This window comes from Mobula hypostoma, chromosome 6 (assembly GCF_963921235.1).
Source record: "Mobula hypostoma chromosome 6, sMobHyp1.1, whole genome shotgun sequence".
Lineage (NCBI taxonomy): Eukaryota > Metazoa > Chordata > Chondrichthyes > Myliobatiformes > Myliobatidae > Mobula > Mobula hypostoma.
In genome coordinates, this window is record NC_086102.1 from 74,250,248 (window position 1) to 74,274,616 (window position 24,369).

At 42.2% G+C, this 24,369-nt stretch overlaps 1 protein-coding gene across 3 annotated transcripts in view; it reads left to right on the top strand.

The window, feature by feature from the left end:
* The window catches only part of frmpd4 (FERM and PDZ domain containing 4), a 739,421-nt gene that overhangs the window by 560,558 nt on the left and 154,494 nt on the right, over window positions 1-24,369 (top strand). For all 3 annotated transcript variants that reach the window (XM_063051001.1, XM_063051003.1, XM_063051002.1), the window contains exons 3-4: window positions 13,183-13,343; window positions 14,829-14,931. In XM_063051001.1, the coding sequence (XP_062907071.1) occupies window positions 13,183-13,343; window positions 14,829-14,931 (264 nt within the window). The remainder of the gene's footprint in view (window positions 1-13,182; window positions 13,344-14,828; window positions 14,932-24,369) is intronic.

A 24,369-nucleotide genomic window follows, 5' to 3' on the forward strand; every position in this document is an offset into this window, starting at 1 on the left:
CAGATTTCTACAGATATATTGTGGAGAGTATTCTAACTGGCTCTGTCACAGCCTGGTACAGGGGAGGGCTACTGCACAGGATTGAAAAAAGCTGCAAAAAGTAGTAAACTCAGTCAGCTCCATCATAGGCATGTCCGTACCATCCAGGACATCTCCAAGGGGCGACGCTTCAAAAAGGTGGCATCCATTATTAAGGACCCGCATCACCCAGGACATCCCTCCTCTCATTGCTACCATCAGGAAGGAGGTACAGGAGCCTGAAGGCACACACTCAATGATTGGGGAACAGCTTCTTCCCCTCCGCCATCAAATTTCTAAATAGACAATGTATCCATGAACACCACCTCACCACTTTTTTGCATGACTTCTTTAATTTAAATATTATATATATTGTATACACATTCATTGTAATTCACAGTTTTTATTATTTCCATTGCAGTGTACTGCTGCCTGAAAAACAACAAATTTCACCACACATCCCGGTGATGTTAAATGTGATTGTGATGCAGCTAAGACATTGTACAGTAGCATAGGCATGTTGACCCCTCTCTCTGTTATTCATACTCTACAAATCAATGGGATGATTTTTAGAGGCAGTGTACCATGAGCTGACATCAGTAAACATCCTACCGAATGGGATGAATTTTTAGTCGTATATGATTGCTCAGTAGAGATGGCAAAAGCTGGAGGTTCCAACAATGAGTTAACCTGTATGAACTGAGCTGTGAACATAAATGTTGCAGTTGGCATCAATCCCCACAGTTAATATAGTGGAGACCTTGGACATACTACCAGATTGTTATTTCGTAACTCCGGCAGGAAATGTGCGTATAATGCTCAAATGCAGTAACTCCTGTGGTTGAACAGCCTGTTGACTCTCTGAGTCATCTGGCCAGAAAACGTGGTGCTTCAGTCAAGGCATTGGAATAGATCTTACACCGGTCATTAGAAGTGTTTTCGCACCTTTGTTCCTGATAGGACCACAAGACATAAGAGCAGAATAAGGACATTCAGTCCATCGAGTCTCCTCTGCCATTCCATTGTGGCTGGTTTATTATGCCTCTTAACCCCTTTTACCGACTTTCTCACTGTAACCTTTGACACCCTGATTTACCAAGAACCTATCAACCTCCGTCTTAATGACTTGGCCTCCACAGCTGTCTGTGGCAATGAATTCTACAGATTCACTGCCATGTGGCTAAGAAAATTCCTTCTCATCTTTGTTTTAAATGGGCATCTCTCTGTTCTGTGGCTGTGCCCTCTAGTCCTGGACTTACTCACTACAGGAAATACCCACTCTAACTAGGCCTTTCAATATTTGATAGGTTTCAATGAGATCCACTCTCATTCTTCTAAACTTCAGTGATTACAGGCCATATGCCATCAAATGCTCCTCGTATGTTAACCTTTTCATTCCCAGAATCATTCTCATGGACCTCACCTGGACCCTCTCCAATGCCAGCACATCTTTTCTTAGAAAAGGGGCCCAAAACAGCTCTCGATACTCCAAGTACGGTCTGACCAATTCCTTATAAAGCTTCAGCATCACATCCTTGCTCTTATATCCTATTTCTCTTGAAATGAATGCTAACATTGCATTTGCCTTCCTTACCACTGACTCAACCTGCAAGTTAACCTTTAGGGAATCTTGCGCAAGGACTCCCAAGTCCCTTTGCACCTCTGATTTTTGAATTTTCTCCCTTTTTAAAAATTAGTTTATGCCTTTATTCCTTCTTCCAAAGTGCATGACCATACACTATATTCCATCTGCCACTTCTTTGCCCATTCTCCTAATCTATTCAAGTCCTTCTGCAGACTCCCTGCTTCCTCAGCACTACCTGCCCCTCCACCTATCTTTGTATCATCTGCAAACTTAACCACAAAGCCAGCAATTCCTTATCCAAATCTTTGATATATAATGTGGAAAAAAATCAGTACTAATGCCAACTTCCGTGGAACAACACTAGACACTGATAGCCAACCCCTTTTATTCTGACTCTTTGCCTCCTGCCAATCAGCCAATATTCTATCCATGCTAGTGTCTTTCCTGTAATACCATAGGCTTTTGTTAAGTAGCCTCATCTGTGCATTTCCTCCTGAAAATCCATGTACACAACGTCCACAGACACTCTTTTGTCTATCCTGCCTGTTATTTCCTCCAAGAATTCCAACAGGTTTATCAGGCAAGATTTCTCTTCAAGGAAACATGCTGACTTTGGCCAAGTACCCCGAAGCCTCATGCATAATAATGGACTCTAACATCTTCTCAACCACTGGTGTCAGGCTAACTGGCCTATAATTTCCTTTCTTCGGCCTCCCTCTCTTCTTAAAGAGTGGAGTGACATTTGTAATTTTCCATTCCTCCGAAACCATTCCTGAATATATTGATTCTTGGAAGATCATTACTAATGCCTCCACAATCTCTTTAGCTACCTCTTTCAGAACCTTGGGGTGTAATCTATCAGGTTCAGGTGATTTATCCACCTTCAGACTTTTCAGCTTCCCAGGCACCTTCTCCTTAGAAATAACTATGACACTCACTTCTGCCCCTGACACCCTTGAATTTCTGGTATACTGCTAGTGTGTTTCACAGAGAAGCCTGATGCAAAATACCTATTAAGTTTGTTCGCCATTTTTTGTTCCCCAATGCTACCTCTGCAGCTCATTTTCCAGTGGTCCAATATCCATTCTTGCCTCTCTTTACTCTTTATATATCTGATAAAAACTTTTGGTATCCTTTTTGATATTGTTGACTAGCTGACCTTCATATTTCATCTTTTCTATCCTTATGTTTTTTTTTTCAGTTGCCTTCTATTGGTTTTAAATTGTCCTAATCTTCTTTTGCTTTTATGCTGTCCTTAACTTCCCTTGTCACCCACAGTTGACTCATCCTCCCTTTAAGTGCTTCTTCATCTTTGGAATGTATCCAACCTGTCCCTTCTGAATCATCCCCAGAAACTTCAGCCGTTGATGTTCTGCCATCATCCCTGCTAGTATCACCTTTGACCAGCTCCTCTCTCATGCCTCTTTAATTCCCTTTACTCCACTGTAATGCTGATACATCTGACTTCATCTTCTCCCTCTTGAACTGCAGTGTGAATTTTATCATACGACCACTACCTCCAAAGGTTCCTTTACCTTAAGCTCCTTAATCAAATCTGGTTCATTGCACAACACCCACTCTAGAATTGCTTTCCCCTCGTTGGCTCAACCACAAGCTACTCTAAAAAGCCATCTCGTAGGCATTCTACTAATTCCTTCTCTTGGGATCCAGTACCAACCTGATTTTCCATATCATATTGAAATCCAACATGACTATCATAACATTGCCCTTATTATATGCCTTTTCTAATTCCCATTGAAATCCTGGCTACTGTTCAGGGAGCATGTACGTAACTCCCATCAGAATCTCTTTACCCTTGCAATTTCTTAACTCTACCCACAAGGATTCTACATCTTCTGATCCTATGTCACCTCTTCTTCAGGGTTTGAATTCATTTTTTTACCATGGAGCTACCCCCACCCCATTTGCTAGCTGCCTGTTCTTTCAATACAAGGTGTATCCCTAGATGTTAAGTTCCCAGTTATGGTCTTCTTTTAGCCATGACTCTGTGATGCCCTCAATGTCATACCTGCCAAACTCTAACTATGCAACCAGATCACCGTCTTATTCCATACATTATGTTCACTAAAATATAACACCTTCAGTCCTGTATTCATCACCCTTTTCGATGGTTTTATTATCAGTGCTTGTTACTTCCAAGTAGAAGATCCATTGCTAGAAATTGGCTTCCCTGAATGTAGGGAAGTTGGTGTGAGCCAACCTAACAGGTCAAAAATATTAGTGAGAAATCCAGGGATGACTTCATGTGTTCAATTGCCACGTGGGGAGCTGTGGAATTTAAACTTGGTTAATTGGACATTGCCCGCTGGTCAGAAGATACAAAAACCTGAAAGCATGCACCACCAAGCTCAAGGACAGCTTCTATCCTGCTTTTATGATAAAGTCCCCTGGTATGATAAGATAGACATCTGATCTCATAATTCTGCCTTGTACCTTATTGTTTGCCTGCTCTGCACTTCCTCTGTAACTGAGACACTTTATTCTGAAGTTCATTATTGTTTTCCCTTGTACAAGTTCAATGCATTGTTGTAATAAAATGCATTCATTACAACAATGAATAAGGTAGCACAAAGGAATGTATAGATGGCAAGGAAAACCTTATTTTTCACCATGCCTCACAATATAACAATAATAACCCAATTCCAATTTCAAAACATTTGGCAAACATTGAACTTTGAGAAAGTTTTTGGAGGTAAAGAAAGCTTTCAGAGAGGAAGCTAAGACAGCTGAAGGCTTGTCTTCCAAGCTTGGATCTGTAACTGAGACGAATATATGGTCTGAGTTAGAAGGTCAGTAGGAGAAGACAATATACACTGAGGCTATGAGGAGTTTTGGAGTCGATGACATTTCATTCTGAATTTAGTTCCTGCAGGACAGTTTTAGTACGTAAATATCAATGAACACACATTATGCTAATTGTTCATTCTCTAACTAAGACTTGTCTTACCTTGCCTTTGCAAAAATTGATCTAGGAGCCACATGATCAATGATAAAAAGCAATGTGTAATAAGACTGTTCAAACATGTCAATTATGATTTCTATCAAAGTGAGAGAAATGTACTCTATGATAGGAAAAGGTCCAAAGAGCCAAAACGCCTCACTGCATGCATGTAATTTTCTTAAGTCTGTTAAATTAAGTTTTCCGTTGTTGTATGAGCCAAGACAGAAAGATTCTAAACTGCTGAGTAGGCATAAAGCTAAGAATTGCTTTAGTTTTGTAGAGTACTGGCCCCATGTAGTGCAAGATGCAATATTTCCTGAAAACTTGATGCCACCGAATTATGAAGTTGCTGTAAAGCCAGACATAACCAGTTTCTCTATGGATGTATCTTATATGAGAAGTATGTTGCCTGTACAGAAGCGTTTTGGTTAATTCATTTTTTTTTAACTAAAAAAACAACTTAATTGGTGATTTTACATTTTATTATTAAGTTTGGCACTTTATTAAATTTCTTCTCTGAGGATCATCGCCTTGTCATGATGGAAAAGATGGTGAGATCCTGACATCCCGAGAACGATGCTGCCTGGTAGCGTCACCTATGCTGCAAAGGTAAATGCAGAGGTTCCAGAACAAGGAACGATCTAAGCAAGACCTCAATGGCAGAGTTGGCGGAAGATGATGACACGTCACAGCGACAGTGAAGGGACCCCGGACATATTACATGCCATGCCACTGGACCCTGAGCTAAATCTATCATACACTGTGTGGTGGCTGCCTGTACCTCAGCCTCCCTATGTTAAACAAAGTCACGCACAGGGAATAACCCCTCGACTCGAGTGATCACACTACTACTCTACTTCTCATTGATCTGCGCTGGTGTCTTGTGCTGATCATCAGGACAGTGGTTTATGTCAGTAGCTTGCAGGATCCAAGACAAAAAAGGGAGTAAGGATGCCTTGGTTTTGAGGGGGAGTGGTGTAGGTGTTTAAACTTGGAGGTTGGAATTATATCATTTGGGTGCTTCATAATATTTCTTTGAAAAATATTTCTATTTCAAAATGATCATTTGGGTGCTTCATAATATTTCTTTGAAAAATTAGATTACTGCACTTAATAGCTTGAATTTAACTTCCCTGGTAGCCATGGTGGGGCTCGTACTCAAATCATTAGATTGATGGCCGTGGCTTTCGAGTATTAGGCCAGTAATTTAACCACTTTCTCCTGTGACCGCACCGCCCCCCCCCCCAAAAGCTTCTGTACAGTTTTATACAGGAGTTTTCCACCTTGTTGTATGCTGTAAAACTAACAAGGATTTGGACAGGAAGATCGATAGAATCAGTTATCTTACTGTGCCAGTCATGATGTTGGTCTGCATGGATGTTATTTAGAAAAATGGGTGATGAAGAACTGTAATGGGAACAGAAAACACTGGAAATACTCAGCATCCGTAATGGGAGACACGGAGCCAGGTCTTCCAGTATAATCAGGACTGTTAAATTTCCAGTAATTATTCAGTTTTATTCAGAATGGCCATTTTAACAAAGGTCATTTGACCTGAAAATTAATTTCAATTTCTCAACCCGTTGATGCTTCCCAGACTGCTGGGTATTTTCCACAACTTTGCTTTTATTTCTATATTGTCTTAAATGCTTCTGACACTTTCAAGATGGATACTAGACCATTTCTCTAGGTGCAGAGGAGATTTACAAGGATGTTGCCTGGATTGGGGAGCATGCCTTATGAAAACAGGTTGAGTGAACTCGGCCTTTTCTCCTTGGAGCGACGGAGGATGAGAGGTGACCTGATAGAGGTGTATAAGATGATGAGAGGCATTGATCATGTGGATTGTCAGAGGTTTTATCCCAGGGCTGAAATGGTTGCCACAAGAAGACACAGGTTTAAGGTGCTGGGGAGTAGGTACAGAGGAGATGTCAAGGGTAGGTTTTTTACTCAGAGAGTGCTGAGTGCGTGGAATGGGCTGCCAGCAACAGTGGTGGAGGCGGATACGATAGGGTCTTTTAAGAGACTTTTGGATTGGTACATGGAGCTTAGAAAAATAGAGGGCTATGGGTAACCCTAGTAATTTCTCAGGTAGGGGCATTTTTTGGTACAACTTTGTGGGCCGAAAGGCCTGTATTGTGCTGTAAGTTTTCTATGTTTCTGTATAATATTTAGTTGGCCCTGCTCCAGTAAATAAATGATGAATTACTTTGGCTGTATAAATTTTATGAATAAATGAACGTTACAAATACAGAGAGTGTCAGCTTTTGCATGTGTGAATTATGCATGCCTTTTATTCATGGGATGGGATCTTACAAGCTTGTTGTCACTTTGACCTGACATTAAGCAGGAGATGTACAAAAATTAGACAACAGTGGAAATTGTTCCTACAAATTAACAGAAGGGAAAAATGTTAATTATGCATATAAAACTACTAGCATCATTCCCATGATATGACCTGAACCAGCAAATGGTGGACATAGTCCATGTTTAGACTAGAATCAGGTGAAAAACCAAGTAGTTCACCTCAGGTAGAAGAATGGCTGAACACCATAAGGTGCCTGGGAGTAAGACTGTCCACTGCACTCAAGTCTCAAATGCTCTTCTCCTCACATTAACCTCTCAGCTTCCATTGCCAATCCAGCACCCGTCTAGATTATGTCCTGTGTCTTATATTTTGTATGTTGCAACACCCAAACAAAATGTGGATAGGTCATTAAGCATTGTTGTGGCAAAGTCTTTTGTCTAGTTTATGTATAATTAGCCTGTTGTAGCAGACCTCCAGAGTGCATTTAAACCAGTGAAGACCTGGACTAGAAATTTTATGTGGTGCACGTTTCTATGACAGAACTTTATCATGTTGCCCCTCATTAAGAAATTGAGAATTCACTGCAACTGAGATGAAAACTGAACTGCTCTGTAAGGAGTTCTGGGATCTCAATGCAGAATGAGCCTGCAGGTTACATACTTAACCTGCACTGCCTTAACAGTAATGCCTGAAAATGCAGAACATTTCCCATGGATGTCTGGAGCATGTTTGGAGATCCATCCTGCATGTAAGGCTTGTGCACAGGTAGCTTTCACAATATATGTGTGGTCTACCTCAGGAAGATTTCAAAGAGTTCTGCTTGGAGCCATCTACATCAGGTTACCTCTAACCTCTCTGTTTGCTCCAACCCTTGAAATCCTCATTTCAGTCCCCCTCTCACCCTGCCAAGGACTGAAAATCCAGTTTCCCTCCCACCACTTAACCCTCAGCACACCACCCATGACTGTAAAGAAAGGCCTTTAGCACACAAAATATGCTTAGGGACTGGTATGCTATGCAGTGCATGCATTTGGCTGCCACTCATTTCTGGTTTAGTGTACAAAGCAATTTCTATGCCTCTGCAGAATTACCAAATAAAATAAGAAATAATAAAGCCTTGAGCTATCACCAACAGTGACCTAGATAAAGCAAAAACATTGATAGAGCTCCTTGAAGTGTCCTTGGAATGTAACCATATCTGTAGATCTCAGGAACATTCTTGCTGTGTGAGGGCTGTTAGGATTCTGGTCGAACCCTGCAATGATTTATTATACTGTGCAATATTTTTCTCCTTATCTAGGAAGAATATATTTGAGTCAAAGACTGTCAACAAGGGTTTACTAGATTGATTCTTGGGAAGAGAGGCTGCCCTATGTTCAACAGTGCATACACTACTCAACATTAGTGTGGATGGTACCCAGCACTGACTGAACATCTCATCCAGTAATGAGTCTGGCCCTTCATTGGAGAAAGAAAACATGTAACATAGAAGAATACAGAACAGGAACAGACCATTCGGCCCACAGTGTTGTGCTGAACCAGCTAAAAAGCAAATCAAATATATCCAAACACTAGTCCTTCCTGCCTAAACCATGTCCATAGTCCTCCATCTTCCTTACATCCATGTCTCCTAAAAGCCTTTAACATGTTTGCCTCTACCTCCATACCAGGCATCCACAACTCACTGAGTAAAAATCCTACCCCTCGCATCCCTTTTGAACCTACCCCCTCTCACCTTTGATGTATGCTCTCTGGTATTAGACATTTCAACCTTGGAAAACAGATACTCTCTATCCACTCTATCTACACCTCTCATAATCTTGTAAACCTCTGTCAGATCTCTCCTCAGCCTCCAGTGCTCCAGAGAAAACAACCCAAGTTTATCCAGCCTCTTGTGATAGCACAGGTCTTCTAATCCTGGCAGAATCCTGGTAAATCTCTTCTGCACCCTCTCCAAACCCTCAATATCCTTCCTACAGAGGTGTGACCAGAACTGTATGCAATACTCGAGATGTGGCCTAACTAGAGTTTTTAAAAGTTGTAACATAATCCCTTGACTTTTGAACACAATGCCTCAACTAATATAAGCAAGCATTCCATCAGCCATCTTAACCACCTTATCGACCTGTGTAGCCACTTTCAAGAGGTTATGCTTGTATCCCAACATCTCTCTTTTCAGCAACACTGTTAAGGACCTTGCCCACCCACAGTGTGCTGACTCTTTGCGTTTGCCCTACCGAGGTGCAACACTTCATAATTATTTGAGTTAAACTCTATCTGCCATTTCTCAGCCCATATCTGCAACTGGTCTATATATCATGTTGTATTCTTTGGCAGTCTTCTACACTATCCATAACTCCACCAATCTTGGTATTATATGGAAAACTACTAACCCACCCATCTATATTTTCATCCAGATCATTTACATACATTACAAACAGCAGAGGTCCTAGCACAGATCCCTGCGGAACTTTACTATTTACAGACCTCCAACTCAAATAAGTCCCTTCAACTACTACCCTGTGTCCTCTATGCACAAACCAGTTCTAATTCCAAACAGCCAATTCACTGTGGATCCCATGCACCTTAATCATCTGTATGAGCCTCCCATGAGAGACTTTGTTAAGCGCCTTACTAAAATCCATGTAGCAACATCCACCGCCCTACCCTCATCAATCTCGTCACCTTGTCAAAAAAACTCAATCAATTTGGTAAGACACGGCCTGCCACTCACAAAGCCATGCTGGCTCTTCTGAATTAGGCATTGTGTTTCCAAATGCTCATATATCTTATCCCTAAGAATTTTCTCCAGCAGTTGCCCTACAGCTGATGTGAGACTCACCAGTCTATAGTTCCCATGATTTTTCCTTGTTCTCTTCTTAAATAGAGGTACAGCATTAGCCATTCGCCAGTCCTCCGGAACCTCACCTATGGCTAGAGAGGACACAAAGACACTGGTCAAGGCCCCAGCAATCTCATCACATACCTCTATCAATAGCCTGGTGTAAATCCCATCAGGTCCTGGGGACATCCATCTTAATACTCACGAGAAGAGCCAACACTTCCTCCTCTTTGACCTCTAAATGCCCTAACATAATTATACACTCAACATTGAACTCCTGGTCCTCCATATCCTTTTCCTCGGTAGACACTAAAGGAAAGTATTTATTAAGTAGCTCACTCACATTCTTTGCATCCAAGCAAATGTTCTCACCTTTATCCTTGAGCGGACCCATCCTCTCCCTAGTTATCCTCTTGCTCTTGATGTATGTATCGAATGCCTTGGGATTCTCTTTAATCCTTCTTGCCATGGACTTTTCATGCCCCTCTGGCTTTCCTAATTCCCTTATATAGCTCTTTTCTGGCTTCTTTATACTCCTCATGTGCTTCATTTGATTCTGACCTCCTTTTTCTTTTTGGCTAAATTCATCAACGCTCTGGATATCCAAGGTTCTGTCATCTTTCCATCCCTGTTCATCTTTCTAACAGGAACATACCTTTCCTGTGCACCATGCAATTTGTCTTTAAACTCCTTCCACATGTCTGCTGTGGACTTGCCAAAGAAAGAGTGTTCCCAATTAATGCTTCTTAGTTCCTGCCTATTGCCTTCATGATTTGCCCTACTCCAATTTAAAACTCTCCCACAAGGAACATACCTATCTTTATCTATGACTATCCTGAAAGTTAAGGACCTGTGGTCACTGTTCACTAACTGTTCACTCAGTGAAAGGTCAGTCACCTGGCCAGAATCATTACCCAACACCAGGATCATTACCCCCTTTATCCTTGAGCGGATGGGTCCGCTCAAGGATAAAGGGGGGAACAGTATGGCACCTCCTCTTGTTGGATCATCTATATATTGATGTAAGAAACCTTCCTGGATACACTTAACAAATTCTGCCCCATCTAAACCCCTTGCACTAAGAAGGTCCCAGTTTATATTAGGGAAATTGAAATCATTACAATACCCCTATTATTTTTACACATTTCCTTAATCTGATTATTTATCTGTTCCTCGATGTCCAGGTGGAGGAAACAAAAGCCAAGCAAAACTCCAACGATGTCGTGCAGATGATAGCAGCATGAAATAGTTCTATTCCATCAGTAATCACAATTGGGCACCATGGCAGCATAACAGTCAGCACAATGTTAGCTCGGGGTGTCGGAGTTCAGAGTTCAATCCCGGCATCAGCTGTAAGGAGTTTGTAAATCCTCCCTGTGCAATGCATGGATTTTCTCCAGGTGCTCTGGTTTCCTCCCACTGATAGAGGGTTAATTGCTTATTGTAAATTGTCCTGTGATTAGGCTAGGGTTAAATTGGGAGTTGCAGGTGGTGTGGCTTGAAGGGCTGAAAGCGTCTGTTCCAAGCAGTATCTCTAAAGAAATAGATAGATAGGTAGATAGGCGAATAAATAAATAAATAACATTGGCTTTTCTAACTGACTCCTGTCACCCAGCATAATAAAAGCAGCAATATGTGTAAGGCAAAGGGCCTCAGGTGCAGATCACCATAGGCAACAACAGGAACAGGTTGCAACTGCACAATATGACTACACAGGATGCTTCACTGGACGTCTCTGACCATCTGGGCAGCTAATTCCTGGACTTTCTCTGACAGGAAGGGAACAGAATTTAATATACTGGCTGCATGACACACTGCCCTACCGAGTTTGCCTGACAAGACACTGACAGGGTGACAATTGTGTGTCTGGGTTGAGTTAGTAGTGTAAAGTGACAAGAGTGTTGGTGAAAATTGCTTTCGAGCATTCAGGGACTTCATCTTCCTTCTTTTCCTTGTATGCAAGAATAGTTAAAGAGCTTTGCTTTCACTGGAGTGTCAATGATAATGCAATATTACTGATTCCAGTCTAATACAATAGTTCTTGAACAGTGGCTGAGGTTAAAAAAGCACTCCAAAATGCAGCCATTCAGGAGCTGAGCTAGTTGACAATGCAAGTTCCAAAGTCTTCTGCAAATGATAAGACCAACTGATTACAGTAAACGTTCCATCAGTTTTCAGGTGTATCCAGGCCAGGATCAGGGCAAGATAAACCCCGTTAGTAGTCATTGCATCCCCATTGCAATGATGTGGATTCATCTCCTCCCCTTCTGCAATGTGCTGTGTAGCAACACTCAAGGGCTTGGAGACAAAGTCTCAAGAACTGTCCAAATTTGGCATTATTACAGACATTTTAGATGCATTTCCATTGTATGCTTGGTTCTATTACTTGGCTGACCACATCACAATAGCAAGTGTCTGGCCTTGTAAACAGTGTGGAACCCTAATAGATAGAGAGATGGGCGGGGGGGGGCCATCAGGGCCACCTTATGGGATCACGGGGGCTTCCTGTGCCTATTTACCCCTGTAATACATCATGTGTGGGCAGAATGTTGTGACACCCCACCCTCTGGCCCAAGGCTATAACTTAGTCACCAGACTCATTCCAACCCGATGGAAAACATTAAAATTTGGTTGTGCATCTGATTTTTCCCTCTGCATGACTTTGCAGATCCTGTTCCTATGGGCCCTGCTGTCATTTCAGACACTTGGCGGGGCCACTCTCCAACCATTGCCCCATTCAGAATGCATTGGACAGGCTCCAGGCAACTTCTGCCGAAGTTGTTAAATTGGTTTGTTATTGATACATGTACAGGGAAAAACATTGTTTTGCATGGCATCCATACTGATCATTAAATCGCATCTGTACATCAAGACACAACAAGAGAAAACAATAACAGAAAAGTATGACATCACAGAGGAAGTGTAGTGCAGGTAGACAATAAGAAAATGAGTTTCGGGCCGGTGAATAGAGCAGAGGCAGACGATCAGCTGTGATCTTGATGAATGGGAGAATAAGCTTGGTGGTGAATGGCCATTTCTGCCCCTAGTTCTTCCTTGTAGTTGGTTGTAGTTGAGGAGTGTGTTTGTGTGTGCTGATACTCTGCATTTCCATCATCTGAAGAATCTCTTGTGTTCATGATGAAGTGTCGGACCCGGTTAAAATAATTTTTATATTGGAATAAAACAAGTTCTAGATGGGTCAGGCTGTTCCATGTCAGCCTGGTTCAGTAATTTGTCCAGGCCAGAATGATTTTCTTTGTAATACAGTGCTGGCATTCTGTTCTTGGTCAAACTTGGTGTTTTAACCTCAAACATATTAACATCAGTAAGAAATAAGTTATGAGAACTCTAGCTTGGGTTTGGATTGGACTGTCTTGCCATCACTGTATTAATATCACAATGCTAATTATCAACCTCAGAAAAACTGCAGCAACCAAAAAGAATTCTCTCCATGTGTTCTCTTCCAGCCATGTGACCCAGTCAACGAGCTTTGAAGACCCTCGACTTGAGGGAAGCCAGGTTGTACAGCCAACTTCTCGGAGGATCGAGATGAAGCGGGATCCAGTGCTGGGCTTTGGGTTTGTTGCGGGCAGCGAGAAGCCGGTTGTTGTGCGGTCTGTAACTCCAGGTAAGGATATAAACAAAGCAAAACACACAAAATGCTGGGGTCGCATCAGGCCAGGCAGCGTCTAAAGGAAAGAATAAACATTTGACACTTCAGGCCGAGACCCTTCATCAGGCCTGGAGAAAAAGACGAGGAGTCAGAGTAAGAACAGGGGGGAGTGGAGGAAGAAACACAGGTGATGGGTGAAACCGGGAGGGGGGAAGGATGAAGTAAAGAGCTGGGAAGTTGATTGGTGAAAGAGATACAGAGCTGGAGAAGGGTGAGTCTGATAGGAGAGGGCAGAAGGCCATGGAGGAAAGAAAAGGGGGGTGGAGCACCAGAGGGAGGTGATAAGGTGAGAGAGGGAAATGGGAATCGGGAATGGTGAACCGAAGGGGCATTACTGTAAGTTTGAAAAATCGACATTAATGCCATCAGTTTGGAGGCTACCCAGATGGAATATAAGGTGTTGCTCCTCCAACCTGAGTGTGGCCTCATCGCAACAGCAGAGGAGGACATGGGCTGACATGTCAGAAATGGGAAGTGGAATTAAAATGGGTGGCCACTGGGAGATCCTGCTTTTTCTGACAGACGGAATGTAGGTGCTTAGTGAAGCGGTCTTGCAATCTACGTTGGGTGTATTGACATACCGATATACAGGAGGCTACGGAACATAGTAGATGATCACAACAGACTCACAGGTGAAGTGTCGCCTCACCTGGAAGCACTGTTTGGAGCCCTGAGTGGTAGTGAGGGAAGGGTTGTAGGAACAAATACTACACCTGCCCCTACACCTCCTCCCGAAACGTCGACTACTTACTCTTTTCCATAGATGCTGCCTGGCCTGCTGAGTTTCCCCAGCATTTTGTGTGTGTTGCTTGGATTTCCAGCATCTTCAGATTTTCTCTTGTTTGTAATATAAACAACACAGCTCATATTCTCCAAGTAATTTTTTCCAATCCTTTAGTCTATCTCATTAGCTTTAGTCCTTGTTTTCATCAGTAGCACACTTTGGTAAAGTGAAGGATATAAACAAGCCTTAGTCTCCTCTGATCCTTCTGTCAATCAAATGATGTGGGTGATGAGGCAAAGACAGGTGAATAGGGTGGGATCAACTTGGGTTTTACTGTTGAATACTTAGCCTAGCCTTCCCAAGAACTAGCTATAATCCTTCTAGTTTCCACCATTGCACTTGAAGAGTTTGCCAGTGTCAGGAATATTACTGAACTCATCTTTCTTGCAAATTGTCTAAACAATTTCATTGGGAATTCTAAAGGCTGGTCATTCTTTCCCTTTCATGGACTGGTTACTTAGAGGCTGACCTAACTGGCAGATGGTCACAAAGTTCCACCACTTGGTATTTCTGGCCAGTGCAATGAATAGTGAAATGATGAAGTACAAAGTGTCAGGGAAACTCAGGGCTGATTTAAGTTATGGCACTTTAACAAGCTGCTATTTGTGAAGTCAATAGATAATGCAGCTCATGTCACTTCTAACATTTTCTTCCAGGTGGGCCATCTGAAGGCAAGCTGATACCCGGAGACCAAATAATAAAGATAAATGACGAACCTGTCAACACAGCTCCTAGGGAGAGAGTCATTGACCTTGTAAGGTAACGGCTTTTAATTTACATATGGACACTGATCGTTAGCCAACCAAAATCAGGAAATGATGTAAGGGGATTCGCACTGCTGTATGAGATTGACACATTTGTGTGTTGATAGGGGGAAACAGAAATAGGTTTGGAATGAATAAGGAAGTTTCTCTTTATTACTTTCTGTGGCTGACTTGAATAGCCAAATTATTCAACTATTCATGCCTAAAAATAGTGACTTGCCTGCATTACAATTTATCAAAGATCAGTCACTGGCACGCAAGCATGCGTTATTTGGAAATTCATTCTTTACTGCACCAGATTCTGAAATAACTGCACTAGCTATCGAAGAGCAAAAGCTCCTTGCTGAAGGGGAATGGCACACAGTAAGGCCTCCCACCTGCCATCCTTCATGAGTCACAGAGAAACCGCAATGCTGCAGGAGTGATTCTTTGCATTGTAGGTCAGTTTCAAAGTTGCATTTTAGTAAAGAAGCTCTCTGTCCCATCCATTATCTTTAATGCCTGTCTCCACGGAATCTACATGAATGTGCAGATGTAACTATTGAGTTCTTGAATGACTAAAAGACATTCTGATCACCAATATAATGACCATAGTTACTAACCACCTACTATGTATCAACTGGGGTATGGCAAGTCTGTGTCTTTATTGATGCTTTGCTACACACTTGAGTGCTCGGTGAAGGGTGCAAATGCTTTTTTTTGCTGGTGGGAGGGGGATTGTTGCTTTGCTGCAGCTTATGCATGGGAGAGGGAGCTGGGGGAGCTTTCGGGTTCTAACATTTAACTGTCATTCATTCCTTGGGGCACTCCTCTGTTTTTGTGGATGGTTGCAAAGAAAAACAATTTCAGGATGTATATTGTATACATTTGTCTGACATTAAGTGTACCTTTGAAACTTTCAGGAACTCAGTAAAAGTGAAGTTTTTTTTTGTGTGCCATACTCTGCCAGAGCCTCGGTGATCACTTTTCAAGTGGTTGTCTTGGAGGAAAGATTCTGTGAGTGGTCCCCCACGTCCTTCTCACAGCGCAGTTTTTTTTTACGAGGGCGAGTTGCGAGCTCGACACTCAACCTGGCACGGATGGAAAGCGTGCCCGGGAGCAGCCCGACTGGGTTCGAACTCGGTAACCTTCGCTCCGTAGTCCGGTACTGATGTCACTGTGCCACCAGCCAGCCTAAAAGTGAAGTAGCAGATATCAAACCAGAGTAGATGATTGTGCTTCATGCAGACCCTTAGAAATAATCAATAAACCATCACAGTATCAAGATAATCTGAATTGGTTAATTGTCCAGTTAATTATTGCAAGCATCTAAATAGTGGAGCTTTTTTCTTGACATATCGGCTATTTCTTCACATTATAAATAAGCCTGTTTAAGTAGGGGAAAGAGAGAGGGACAGCTAATAAAATATGGAATGAAAAATTGTTGTGAGAACAGCATATCCAGTAACTTGGAGCACAAATGCTGTGTTGTTGTTTAATCCAAAAGATTTTGGAGGATTCAGTATTTTTCATTTTCTAATACTGCTCAGTAAATGACTAATGGTTTGCTTTTGGCACTTAATCAACTTGAGCTAGCTTCAGTGTAGCCATGCTTCTGAAGGTTTTTGGTGCCTTAGGTTCAAAAAGTTCAAAGGTTCATTTATTATCAAAGTACGTATGCAGAATACAACTCTGGGATCTGTCTTCCCTAGATAGCCATGAAATAAAGAAAACCATGGAGTTCATTCAAAGAAGAAAACCATCAACCCAACAAATAAATTCAATTAACCCCCCCCCCCGCCAGAGAAAAACATTGGTGAACTGTGGGAACATCAAACACCGATTTGTTTTTCTACGGAAGTGGGGAAGAAAATTGCTCGCTCACTGTTCTATCCATTCAGACTATCATCATCACTCAAAAGGAAGCATCTCCCCTTTGTCATTCTGTAGTTGACCTCAATATTATAATACCATAGTTCATTTCCACTACAGCAGACAAGCTTTGATGCCATAAGCAGCCAAGCTATGCAGTTGAGATTGCAAATGGAGCTGGAAAGGACATGTAATTAGGGTAATGTCACAATTGTAATGGGGGACTTCAATATGCAAGGTGATTGGGAAAATCAAGATGATGTCGGATCACAAGAGAAGGAATTTGTTGAATGCCTACGAGATGGAATTTTAGAGCAGCTTGTGCTCGAGCTTACTAGAGTAAAGGCTCTCTTAGATTGGGTATTGTGCAATAACCCAGATTTTATTGATCAGCTTAACATAAAGGAAACCTTAGGCGACAGCGATCATAGTGCAATTTGAGAGGGAAAAGCATTAGTCAGACGTATCAGCATCATAATAGAATTACAGAGACATGAGAGAGGAGCTTGCCCAGATGGATTGGAGGGTGATACTGGCGAGGATGACAGCCGAACAGAGGTGGCTGAAGTTTCTGGGAATAGTTCACAAGGCACAGGATAGATATGTCCCACAGAAGAAGTTGTTCTCAAACGGCAGGGGTAAGCAACCATGGCTGACAGGGGAAGTTAAGGACTGCATAAAAGCTATATAAGGTAGCTTATAAGGTAAGAGGCATAAAAGCCATATAAGGTAAGACTGCATATAAGGTAGCAAAAGTGAGTGGGAAGCTTTTAAAATCGAACAAAGGGCAAATAAATTGTTTTTTTTCAGTTATATAAAGAGTAAAAGGGAAGTGAGAGTTGATATTGGACCACTGGAAGATGATGTTGGTGAGGTAGTAATGGGGGACAAAGAAATGACAGATGAACTTAAGAAGTACATTGCTTCAATCTTCACTGTGGAATACAATAGCTGCATGCCACAGGTCCATGAGTGCATTGGGCATGATCTTTCAAAAATCACCTGATTCTGGCATGGTCCCAGAGGACTGGAAGATTGCAAATATCACTCCACTCTTTAATCTGGGACTCTGGGGGGAAGACAAAAGAGAGGACATTATAGGCCAGTTAGCCTATCCTCAGTGATTGGGCAATTGTTGGAGTCCATTATTAAGGACGAGGTTTCGGGGTACTTGGAGACTAATGATAAAGTAAGTCAAAGTCAGCATGGTTTCTATGAAGAGAAATCTTGCCTGACAAATCACTTAGAATTCTTCAAGGAAGTAACAAGCCAGATGGACAAAGGAGAGGCAATGGATGTCCTTTACTTGGATTTTCAGAAGGCATTTGATAAGGTGCCTCACATGAGGCTGCTTAACAAGATAAAATCCAATGGTGTTACAGGAAAGATATCGGCATGTATAGAAGAATGGCTGATAGGCAGGAGGCAGCAAGTAGGAATAAAGGGGGCCTTTTCTGGTTGGCTGCCAGTGTCTAGTGGTGAACCTCAGGGCTCAGTATTGGGACCACTACTTTTCACATTGTTTGTCAATGATTTAGATACTGGAATTGATGGCTTTGTAGCAAAGTTTATGGATGATATGAAGATAGATGAAGGGGTTGGTAGTGCTGAGAAAGCAATGCAATTGCAGCAGGACTTAGACAAATTGGAAGAATGGGCAAACAACTGGCAGATGGAATACACAATTTGGAAACATATGATAATGCATTTTGGTAAAAGGAACAAAAGTGTGGACTATTAACTAAATGGGAAGAAAATTCAAACATCAGAGGTGCAAAAGGATTTAGGAGTACTCGTCCAAGACTCCCAGAAGGTTAATTCACAGGTTGAGTCTGTGGTAAAGAAGGCAAATGCAAGGTTGGCATTTATTTCAAGGGGAATAGAATATAAAAACAAGGAGATAATGCTAAAGCTTTATACGACACTAGTCATCCCGCACTTGGAGTATTGTCAACAGTTTTGGGCCCCTTACCTCAGAAAGGATGTATTGTCATTGGAGATAGTCCAGAGAGGATGATTCTGGGAATGAAAGGGTTAACATATGAAGCGTTTTGGCAGCTTTGGGCCTGCACTCACTGGAATTTAGAAGAATGCATGGGGATTTCATTGAAACCTACTGAATGTTGAAAGGGCAAGATAGGGTGGATGTGGAGAGGATGTTTCCTATGGTGGGGTTTTTCAGAACTAGAAGGCGTAGCCTCAACATTGAGGGGCAATCTTTTAAAACAGAAGTAAGGAGGATTTTTTTTAGCCGAACAGTAGTGAATCCGTGGAATGCTCTGCCACAGACTCCAGTGGAGGCCAAGTCCATGGGTATATTTAAAGCGGAAATTGGTAGATTTCTGATTTGTCAGGGCATTAAGGAATATGGTGAGAGGACAGTTGTATGGGGTTGAATGGGATCCGGAATCAGCCATGATGAAATGGTGGAGCAGACTTGATGAGCTGAATAGCCTAATTCTGCTCCTAGGTCTTATGATTTTATGTTTAAGCACAGTCCTTGCACTCCTTCCTGGGAACAAAGGTTATCTTTTTCCTTTGCCCATTGGTTTTGCAGGATCATTTACACATCTATTCAGAGATGCAGTGACTCTCATCAGTGAAGGAAAATCAAAATTCAGCGAGCAATAATAATGCTGAAAGGAACTTTTGAGTCCTCTGTAGGCCGTGTCCACATCTGAAATACCATCTCTATTTCTGTTGCTGATGTTGACTCTCAGAACACTGCGGTCCTTCCAGCGACTGGGTGGTGAAGCGAGATGGAGTGGGTGATACAATGGAACGTGAAAGTCATCTAAAGCAAAAGAGAGCAACAGAAGAAACAGTGACTAGAAGAGCTTCGACTCAAGACAAATGCAATATGCTTGCACAGCAGCTTCAACCATTGCTTATCAACCCTTCTACATGCGATAAAGGACTTTATCCTCACTACACTTCTTCACATGAATCTCCCATGTTCTCTTAACGCAACTTTATTTGGAAACCAAAAAAAAACTGTGAATCCGTGACAATTCCACAAAATGTTTTCTTGTTTAATTTGTTCATAAACATCAGCAATGACAACCATGTCTGAAACAATTAAAAGCTTATTTTGTGGATAAACGGCACAGAAATTTCCACAGTATATAACCCTTATCACTTCTTAAAAACCTATTTTAGCATTCATGCAAGAGCCTACTAAGAGAACATAATTTTTATTACCTATCGACTGTATCAGAGCTGTTGCGTACACTCATTGCTGCATGGTCATTCAGGGAATTGATTGGTGAATCACTTCCTTAAATCACCATTTCTGACTCTCCTCAGAGTGGAAAACATTCCCACAATCTGTGACTTCTGGGATGACACTGACCAGGTACGTAGGAGACAGGCTTCTTCTGTTGGTTCTCTGCCTACCAATCCACCTCAGGAGCTGGGAGACTTGCCCTCCTGAAAACTTGTCCACAGGACTATCAGCAAATGCACTGGCTTAACAAACAACCTCCCTTATATCCATGAAGAGAAACCTGATAAAGGAATGCTTTATAAGTTCATTCCTTCCCGATAAAGGCTGCTGTCTTGTTGTTGGTCCTCTCCCCTCCAGTGCCACCCCACCATACTGGGAAAGGGCTCCATTAATCTGGCCTTCCTTATGGCCCAAATTGACCATATAATACCACTATTTGCATAGTTGGTGTTTGATTATCTCTGGACTAGTTGATTATTCCTGGAATAGCTAATGTTAGCAGTGGAATAATTATCAATAGTTTTGTCCTAGAGATCAATCAGCCTCAGATTCTGGTTACCCACTGAGGCACCAGCACTGTCAATACTCTAGTGATAATGTACTGAACTAATTTTGAAGGTATAATCAAAAAGATGTCCAATTATGAGGTGATGGAAAAGAAATACTTTGTCAAATGGAAGTATTAGACTGAGCGCTTGAATCAGGATACTTCCTTACTTATTGCCCATTATGCTGCTGGCATTAAGGGTAGCAAAAAAGGTTTTCCTCTTTGCAGTTTCCCTGACAATATGTTTTTTGACCAGTCGGGGTTCTTAGCCCTGAGCTGAACTACTGAACCCAGAGGACCGGTGGACCAATTAGTCTGGCCTCTACCCTTTGACGTGCTTGGCATGGGTGACCCCATGAAGAGTCAAAGCGCAAGGTCCTGTCTCCAGCCAACATCATTGAGGCACCCTATGACAAGTTTGTTGACCGTTTGGAGGTAAGTCAGGATACCTGATAGAATATTATCAACACTGATGATTTTCTCCCCTTGACCTGAGAATTTTCAAACATTTTCTTTGCACTTGTGCTTCTGAACTTTGAATTTCACACTATGTCCATGAGTTGGGGATCTTCAGCATCTATCATTTGGTAAGGAAGGTGATATGTTAGGTCAAAGTATCACAGTAAGGCTTATGACCTGGAGACAACTGAAGGGTCTTGGCCCGAAACGTTGACTGTTGGTTCATTTCCATGGATGCTGCCTGACCTGCTGAGTTCCTCCAGCATTTTGTGTGTGTTGCTCTGGATTTCCAGCATCAGCAGAATCTCTTGTGTTTATGAAGTGTAATCATGTTGTGCGTGCCTTGTTGGGAATATTAGCATATCCATCAAAATCATTGAAGAACTGCCCACAATGCTGCTTGCATTGTTGATGTGCACAGAAGGTGGATCCGCACTCTAACCTTCATCGTTTGCTGTGGTCTTGGCAAACTGTATGAAATGTTCCTCGGATAGCAGGTCAATCAGCACAATATTTGATACACTTATGCATTCAGCTACATCACCACTCAATGCTCACATGGCCCTTTTTGGTGTGCGCTCAGCTGGTTGTCTCTGTCACTGTTGTTTGTTACCATGGCTACTGGAGGAAGATGATGCATCGACTTTTCCAGCAAGCGATTGCAACATAAGATGGATAGGTGGCACGGGGCCACGAGCAGATGTCTCATCCCCCAGGGCACTTATGCCTTCTGTCATAACACAGGAGGTGATGTTGGTTTCTGTACTCATTTTGGTGCCATAGTGGATTTGAATTGACAGTGGCTCTGAACCTATTGTCCCCACCCAAGTTTGCAAAGCTTTTTGTTTACTGTGGTTTAAATAGCCTGAAGTCAGCTAGCTACCTGGCTGAGAACTGTACCCATATGGCATCCTGAATATCTGTAAATCCAAAACAGTGCCACTTTGCACTTAAGTAACAACTCTAACAACATTATCTACCAGTTCAATCACTTGGGAATGGAGCTTGCAAATCTAAAAATGTGCTTCTGAGTAGCAACTTAAGCACCTGAATATTACAAGGTGATTCACTGGAACATTAACAGATTAAAGGTCATGTGTCAAACTCCCAGGTCCAGCATTCTGTGGTCCAGCATTTTCTATGATCCAGTATGTTTTGAGCCTATAGTACAGGACTATACTAATTTACTAATTCTAACTAAGATCTACAGTACTGTGCAAAAGTCTTAAGCACCCTAGCTATATATAATTGAGAATTGAAAATACACTTTCCTGTCTTCAGGAGTTTCGGCCCGCTTATGCTGAAGACTCCCTCAAGGTGGTGGGCTAGCAGTGCTAAAGCACCACCTCCCACTGGTGAGCTTAAAAACTTGGCATCTGCCTCTATCAGTCACTTCCATCCAACAGATAGTCTGCTCTTCAGGTGTCTATGCAACTATTGAAGGGTTTGCAAAAGATGTATACATTGTCTGACTATCTGCCCCTCTGGACATACTTGGTCCACACACATACTGATCCTTTCTCTGCTGCCTCAGCTACAGCCCTGCTAGTTGACTTGATCTCTCTTCTAGTGAAGCCAAGGTCACGCAGCCACTTCTGGAAAGTAAACGCAATAAACCCACAGCAGCCTACTTCAGATGGATAGCATGAGACCAACTTCTGCACAGTACTGTAAAAATTAGCTAAGACCTGTAATAATCAGTAGCTACTTAAACTACTAGTGAAACTAGTGCGGGTGCCACGGTAGAGTAGTGGTTAACACAACACTATTACAGTTTGGAACGTTCCTGAGGTCAGACTTCAATTCCGGTGTCATTCTGTAAGGAGTCTCTGGTGTGGGTTTGTGGAATGTGTGGGTTTTCTCCAGATTCTCCAATTTACTCCTACAGTCCAAGCCATACTGGGTAGGTCATTGTAAGTTATGCCATGACTGGGTTAGGGTTAATCGGGTTTGTTGGTGGTTGCTGGGGTGCCGTGGCTCACAGGGCCGGAAGGGCCCACTCCACACTGTATCGCTAAATAAATTAATAAATAAATTTGCTTTCTGAATCTCAGCCAACAATGTTTCTAATTTACTGTAACTTCAGTTTGCGGACTCATGACCCAAAAAGTGTCTAAGCAGATCCTTCCCAGCTTATGAATGTCTGATCTATGTACAGCTTGGACATATGCTCAAGAATTTGGGAACCAGTGGTATGGATTTGCCTGCTGTCTCAGTACTGCAGGCATCTTCTCCCAACTGAGAAATCCAATGGCAATCACATTTCTGACTTGCAAACTGATTGTGTTATGAACAGTTCACAGCAATAGGATGCCCTGCTGCAACCTAGGGCTGACCTGTACTCAAAAAGATCAAAGATCAGTTCTCCTGCTCAGACTAGGAACAACTGCTGTGGTTAGAGTTTTCCATGGACTGGCACCAAAGGATGCTAGATGACAGACTTTCAACCTGTAATACCTCATTCAATATTGAGGGAGTTAGGACAGGTGACTATTACCGTTAATGGAGAGGTGTGTTTGAAGGAGTGTTGTAAAGGATCAGGGGAGTGGCAGGGATGGAATTTTAGTATACTGAGCCTGGGTAGGTGAAGGCAGTGCTGCCCAAGGTGACACGTGAGAATATGGAGAAGTGAAGTATTCAACGGGGCAGGGGGATTGCAAAGATAATGAGCAGTGAGGCCATGCAGGAATTTGGAAACACTGAACAGGAATGTCAGAGTGAGGATGTAGTTTGACTTGGACAACCCACCTCCTTGAGCAGGTTGTGTCCCAACAGTGTCATAATAATCAACCACCATGAAATTTATGATGATGATGCATGGTTGCCTTTGATTTTAGAACTGATCTTCAGTTGGATACATACTGCACTTTAGGAAAGTACATGGAGTCAGTCCACCACCTTGTACAACAGTTAAAAATGAACTGGGCACATGCACACTCCTTATTGCAAAGAGGTTTGAATTTTGCTGATATCATTTGGGAAATCATCCACAGTTCTATATGGTGCATTAATGGACCTCAGTTGAGCTAAATGCTGCAGCCATTTAAAAATGAAGCATATCGACCCATGGCATGAATTATTCAAGACTCATGTTCGATGCAGATGTACCACTCCTAGACACTCTTGTAATGTATGTCTATTTCTTTTAGAGCAATAACCGCACCCACCCCCTTAGCACTATGTATTGATCTGTTGTTTGCACATGTGCTGTTGTCTACGCATGTCCATTGTACCGTCTCTTTCTCGCTGCAATCTAAATACGCCAGTAAAAGCCTTCTCCCGTGTGCATGCTTTTATTTAATTGATATGTAGTTGTGGACAGGCAAAACAAATTTGCAACAAGTACGAAC